Source organism: Lytechinus variegatus, chromosome 5 (genome assembly GCF_018143015.1).
Source record: "Lytechinus variegatus isolate NC3 chromosome 5, Lvar_3.0, whole genome shotgun sequence".
Lineage (NCBI taxonomy): Eukaryota > Metazoa > Echinodermata > Echinoidea > Temnopleuroida > Toxopneustidae > Lytechinus > Lytechinus variegatus.
This window is the reverse complement of record NC_054744.1, coordinates 6,690,064-6,696,139: the sequence shown is the minus strand read 5'-3', so window position 1 is coordinate 6,696,139 and position 6,076 is coordinate 6,690,064. Positions and strand designations below refer to the sequence as shown.

The 6,076-nt window shown below is 37.9% G+C and overlaps 1 protein-coding gene across 1 annotated transcript; it reads left to right on the top strand.

Annotated features, from left to right (window-relative positions):
* The first annotated feature begins 413 nt into the window (after positions 1 to 413).
* LOC121414739 (carbohydrate sulfotransferase 12-like) lies at positions 414 to 4,120 on the top strand. The gene is made up of 3 exons (XM_041607804.1): positions 414 to 693; positions 1,775 to 1,842; positions 2,970 to 4,120. The coding sequence occupies exons 1-3, from the start codon at positions 597 to 599 to the stop codon at positions 3,786 to 3,788; spliced, it is 984 nt and encodes a 327-aa protein (XP_041463738.1). The 5' UTR covers positions 414 to 596; the 3' UTR covers positions 3,789 to 4,120.
* The last annotated feature ends 1,956 nt before the right edge of the window (positions 4,121 to 6,076 follow it).

The following is a 6,076-nucleotide window of genomic DNA, read 5'->3' as shown; positions in this document are numbered from 1 at the left end:
AAATTATCTCTCACTTTTTAAACAATTCTAAAATTATTAACCCTTAAAATTTGAATTCGTGTCATCATCATCATCATCATCACCATCATCATCATCATTGTCATCATCATCATCACCATCATCATATCCATCATCATCATCATCATCACAACCACTACCACCACCACCACCACCACCATCATCATCATCATCACCGCCACCACCACGTAACGTCCCTTCAACTGGATGGTTAACCCGTAGGGAATCACAGCCAGTACATCGTCCTTCCAAACAAGATTTAAGAGTCTGTGGTAACCAACAACTTTGTGTCAATACGAGTACAAAAGAAGCTTTAAGAAAGGTGTACATCTAGGCCTTCTTTTTGTGCTTCAAGGAGTTTTGCTGTCTCAACATACGACCCATTCGAAGTTGGAGAAAAGATTTGTACCAAGCTGTACGCGGTCTATTATCCATTTGAAGTTAATGTAGTGTGCCATGGCTTCGGTGTATCTAACCATGGAGCTCCTGGGTTACGGTTTATCATGTTTATGATGCGTAGAAACTGTGGAGGATATTCTGGTTAATAACGTGTTGTAGACAAACTTGGAATCTATTCGATGGGTACCAGAAATAATTCTCTTCTTATCACCATCATTGGTTTGATGATCTTCTTGACTGTTATTTTCATTCACACCACTTCTCATGACGTAACAGGTACGTGCGATCAATAACACCCTCTTGAAAAAAAATACGGGTTTGCTCTCTTTCAGTATCATTTAACATTATCTGTTTGGGATAAAGATCGTATAAATCAATTTTGGAATGATTTTTTATGACTGTTAATCCTTAAACTTCAGTTCATATTCAAATTAAAAATGATATGTCACAAAACATTTTGAGAAAGATGCGATGTATAAAAATCTTAAATATCTAAGTGTATGGGTGAAATTAAGATATCTAAATGAACAAATGCTACACATTTCTAAAATCGGAATGTAATAATCATATTCCAGAAGCATGCACTCTAAATTACAGGGATTTAAATTAAGTCCACATGGACTGTAGTTAGGGACCAATCGAATTCCGGATTCAGTTTGAATCCTTAAGATTCATTTTTAAATCTCGAAAGATTTAAATTTAAATCATTTGAGATTTGAATTTAAATTTAAGTCTTTAGAATTAAAACTAAATCCAGAAATCGATTGGTCCCTAACTACAGTCCATCTGGACTTATTTTAAATCCCTGTAATTTAGAATGTATACTTAAAATCATTAGACATTTTGCAGATAAGTCAGTTACATTTAGTACAAAATTAAACTTTTAATCTTTCATATTGATAGGTACAGTTTTAACGTAATAGTAATGTTATGTCAATCAATTTGGGTTAAGATAAAATCCCTGAGAATTTTTAGTATAATTCTAAAAATGTAGCCCTATATAATATTTTTATTGATCGATCTTCCATATCTTATGAAGTTTTAAAACGAGGGCATTTGGGTAAGTCTATCAGCAATTATGAGAGTAAATATCAAATAATTAGTTACATGTATTATGAATAATTGTTTCATAATTCTCTTCCTCCCCCTTTTTTTAATCTTGCAGGCCATTTCAGTTGGTCCCCAAGTATTGAAAGTGGTGCGCTTAGAAACACCAGTTGTAGCGCCTTAATATTTTATTATTTTTTATCATTATCATTATTATTATTATTATTAAAGTTACTAACATCATTACTTGATATTGTTGCTGTTACAAAGATGAAGACTAATTTCAGTTTGAAAATTATATTTTCTCCAGTTTGGCTTGAACTGTATCGAGGTTCAGTAGGACATGGACAGGATCAGATGGCGAACCAAGTTGAGGATGTGAGTACGGTTTTTCATTAATAGGTCTCATTAAAATCAGAAAAATAAGATACATTACAGGATTAGTGAATGTGAGGTAAAGATCTATATCAGGCCCTCAAATCAATGGGGGAGAGAGCCGTCCCTATTGGTTCTGACTCTCGCCTTGTAAACAGCTAGAGGGTCGTGTGTTCAAATTCCACAACGGTCTTGCGTCCTTTGGCAAGGCATTACTCAATACTTCGCGACTCGCGACCCATGCAGGTGCTACATGGGTACCTGGTAGGACGTGAAAATCATTGTAGCGTGTGCGCCCCAACGGGTACTGACTGGAATACTTCCCAGGGAGTGGAGGATGTGCATGCATGATTGTGTGCGGGAATGGCTGGGTGAATTATAAAAGCGGATTATCATTATTATTATTTATGATAAAAGAGTATTGAATGTTTGAACATTGAATTTATATGAATGCAATTTGAGCTGGTTATTCATTTACAGAACGTCAAAGTGGATACAGACACTTGTTTCAGCATGTTCAAAGATCTAGGTTAATCTGGCAATTTGGAGAAGTAGCCTCGATCAATAGCTGCAGACCGACTGATCCTTATTCCCAACTCCGGTTTATTGTTAACTCTGGAATAAAGTCTGTGATTTAGGGATCATTTATCTATGGGTAGCCAAATGCAACACATATCTTTAAAAGTACAGGAATATAAGCTCATCTCTTACTCAGGCCATTCATAATAAACTGTCTGGGAAAATGACTGGTTCAGTTTTATTCGCCAAAGTGTCATGACCAAAGAGCACTGAGAATATGTGAAGCATACGATGTTTACAAAAACTTTGACATTTTCGGCTTCCCATAGTCTCAGAACGCAGTCAAAACATTGCCAGCGGTGAACATTTTCCACTCCCCTGAAGCATTCCTTCCAAAAACAACCAAAATCAAAACCTACTAATTGTGATAATGTTCAATATTTGGTAGGGAGTGTCATATTACGTTGAGGTTGAAGGAGCCTCCATGGAACTCGCCCCTCTTCCAGAAAACAACTCTATGATCCTACCGAGTTAAGGGTCGAAATCATGTCTAATTTCTTTATTATTTTCTTTTCTTTTTCCAATTTGACGACGATCTGACGTGGTCCTAGGTTCAGCACATTCAAGAGCAGAGAAAGGAGCATTTGAAGAAGGGTTGTGCTGCCTTGGGATACAGCCAACGCTTCGTCAACAAGAACCTTGATCGTGCTACTCTGAGGAAGTTCTCTCGAGTCCACGTGATACCCGAGCTCAAAGTCGTCTACTGCCCAATCCCCAAAGTGGCGTCGACATCATGGCTACGACTTCTCCTGACTGCCGTCAACGAAGATTCATCTCAACCTCATAAAAAAAGCAAACGAGTGTTTCCAAACCTAGCATCCTTCCCTCCGTGGGAAGCAAGGAGGATATTAAGGACATACACAACGTTCTTTTTCGTTCGAAATCCATATGCCAGGATTCTCTCAGCGTATAAGAATAAAATTCTCTCTGAAGGGGAATCGAAGTTCCGACATGAGGTCTTGAAGTGGTACAAACTTCACGACCCGAACGAATTGAAACGCATGAATTCTTCGAAGTACTTTACATTCAAGCAATTTGTTAACTACTATACAAAGTCAACCGTTAAGAATGTCCACTGGGAGGACATGATTGAGCTATGTCATCCTTGCATGATCCACTACGATTTCATTGGCCACCTGGAGACGCTTAAAGAGGACTCGGGTTATCTGATGAACCTACTGAACATAGGGATGCCCTTTCCAGAGGAGCAGAGACATCATCAGACAAACAGCTCTCAAGGAGACACCCTTCAGACTTTCTATTCACAATTGGCTGGTGGGGAGTACAAAGATCTTTCATTCAGCCAGGGTCTTGCTAGAGATGCTCTTCTGTTTGGTTACGACACTCCTGAAAGCATCAAACGCAGCTAATCAATATTGAACAAGCCATAACGTGACATCGCTCTGGGGCATTTCATTACTTTGACCGATACTGCAGTCCTTGCATTGCCGCGCGCAACAGAACTCTTTTTGACAACCTTGACCATGACATCCTCTCTTTCACTCTTATCACTTTAAAATCTCATCCTATGATAAATAGGTACTCGATCAGGATCTTCTGCGTAGTTACAACGATCCAAAGGCTCTCAGCAACACCTAGAAAGATTATTGAGAGCTGATTTGGTGAATGTGCACAGCAAAAACTGTGGTGTTAACCGGTGTACATAGAGGACCACACCAGTTATTTTACACTGGTGTGATATTGGTGGTGTTAGTTTTACACATATAGGTGTTACTACAACACCTATGGTTGTTACATTTACACTCATTGGTGTTATGTTCAATCTCTAGGGTGTTATTTTAACACCTCAGGGTGTGGTTCTGTATTATCACCAATTGGTGTCAGTTTTAACAACACAGTTTTTACAGTGTGCATGCGTCTTGTGACATCCCGGTATGACATTCAGAGGATTCAGCTACAGCTGACCTCGTGCAATATTAAGATGTTTATGACAGTCAGAGTCATCGGATAGAGAAGATCTAATTCCAAGAGTGCGCAATTGTATCAGCGGAATTAGAGTGGTCAAAATTGAATGGTCCTAAGTTGAATAGTATAAAAACAGAGGTTATGCTTATAAAATCTCGATTTTGACCTCATGAACCTTTGCGCCCTTTTGAAATTTAGGGTGTAGAGGTTGGTCCTGTTAAGACAGCAAGAAATATTGGTGTCCTATTTGATGATCAGTTTATTTTGCAAAATTACATCAATTCTGAATGTAGATCTTTGTCATATGCATTGCATAAGATTGGGAAAATTCGATCAGATATTGATACAGATTCCTCTAAAAGGTTGGTGCATGCATTTCTCATGTGCCATTTAAAATATTGCAATGGGCTGTTGTATGGAGTACAAGACACTCAACTCCAGAAACTTCAGGTCTCATTCAAAACTCGGCTGCTAGGATTGTTACCAAACACACACACACACCCCACACACAAATCAATTGTATCGGTATTAAGATCCTGCATTGGCTGCCGGTCGGTCAGGTCATATATGAAGTTCAAGATCTTAACACCCTCATTTCAGTGTTTTTGACAAATGGCTCAATCTTAAGGCCACCGCACACCTTGCGACTGTTCCCGATCCGATTTTGGAACATATCGCATTTTGCTCATTTTCTGAAAATGTGAATGGAACATATCATTTTATTTCAGGTTAAAATTAATTCAAAGAATACTAAAATAACCATTTTGAAAGATTGCAAGCCTTTATTTTGGAGTAAAGGCCAAATTAGTTTCAAATCGTAGCCAATCTTACGACTGCTATGACGTCATTACGACTAGATATGAAATTCGCTTCTATTCTAAGAAGGATAATAGCAGAGTCACAGATTTGAACATAGGTATTCGTACGATGATTTAGAACATTACACAGTAAGATATTCCAAGTCTCAATGTTAGTATTACATTTTATTCTGAAATCGGGTCGCAGACCAATCGTAAGGCGTGCGGTGGCCTTTATCTGTTTGAGTTACTTGTAAAATATGAACCTGTTCAAAATCTGTTAAGACAAAGTATTGTGGCGAGCGAGGGTTTGCACACTCACGCAGCCTCGAAACTCTGGATAGTATCCCTTGACAATTAAAGGCAAGTTCATACAATATGGGCAATTTAATTCTGCATTGAAAACATATTTATTTAACTGAAAAGAATTATCATCAAAGCATTACTTTCAGCTTTCTCTCATCCTTTTCTTCTTTAATCCTACGCGCATTGAGACCTTTGTAGGGTGTAATGCGCTGTAAAAAACATGTTCTATTATTATTCTTCGATTATTGCGCGCGCCAGCAAGAGATCCATCAGTGGAATAATTACATAGTCGACCAATACACGCTTCAGCAAGAGATCCATCAATGGAATAGTTGACTATTGGATGCTCCAGCAATAAAGCGGACAGTGCAATAAATCCCTTACTCAATAAATGGGCGTATCATGGTCTGCGTCCTACAATCCTTATTCTATTATTGTTTTTGTCTTTTTGTATTTTGTATTTCGCTAGTCAAGATGTTCTTAATGTGATTCTGTTATCATTTCCATTTTCCCATATTCTGTCATCGATTGCAATGCTGTTATTAAGTAACAAAAAGTTATAAGAGGCAAGTTAAAAAACCAAAAACATTTGTTCGTGCTTCCAAAAAGAAGGAACAAAAAAAATGTAT

Excerpts from the sequence above, each read along its gene's own strand:
- LOC121414739 (XM_041607804.1), top strand. The coding sequence starts at position 597 with ATGGGTACCAGAAATAATTCTCTTCTTATCACCATCATTGGTTTGATG. Across the intron at positions 694-1,774 it reads CACTTCTCATGACGTAACAG|TTTGGCTTGAACTGTATCGA; the intron begins GTACGTGCGATC and ends TATTTTCTCCAG. Across the intron at positions 1,843-2,969 it reads TGGCGAACCAAGTTGAGGAT|GTTCAGCACATTCAAGAGCA; the intron begins GTGAGTACGGTT and ends ACGTGGTCCTAG.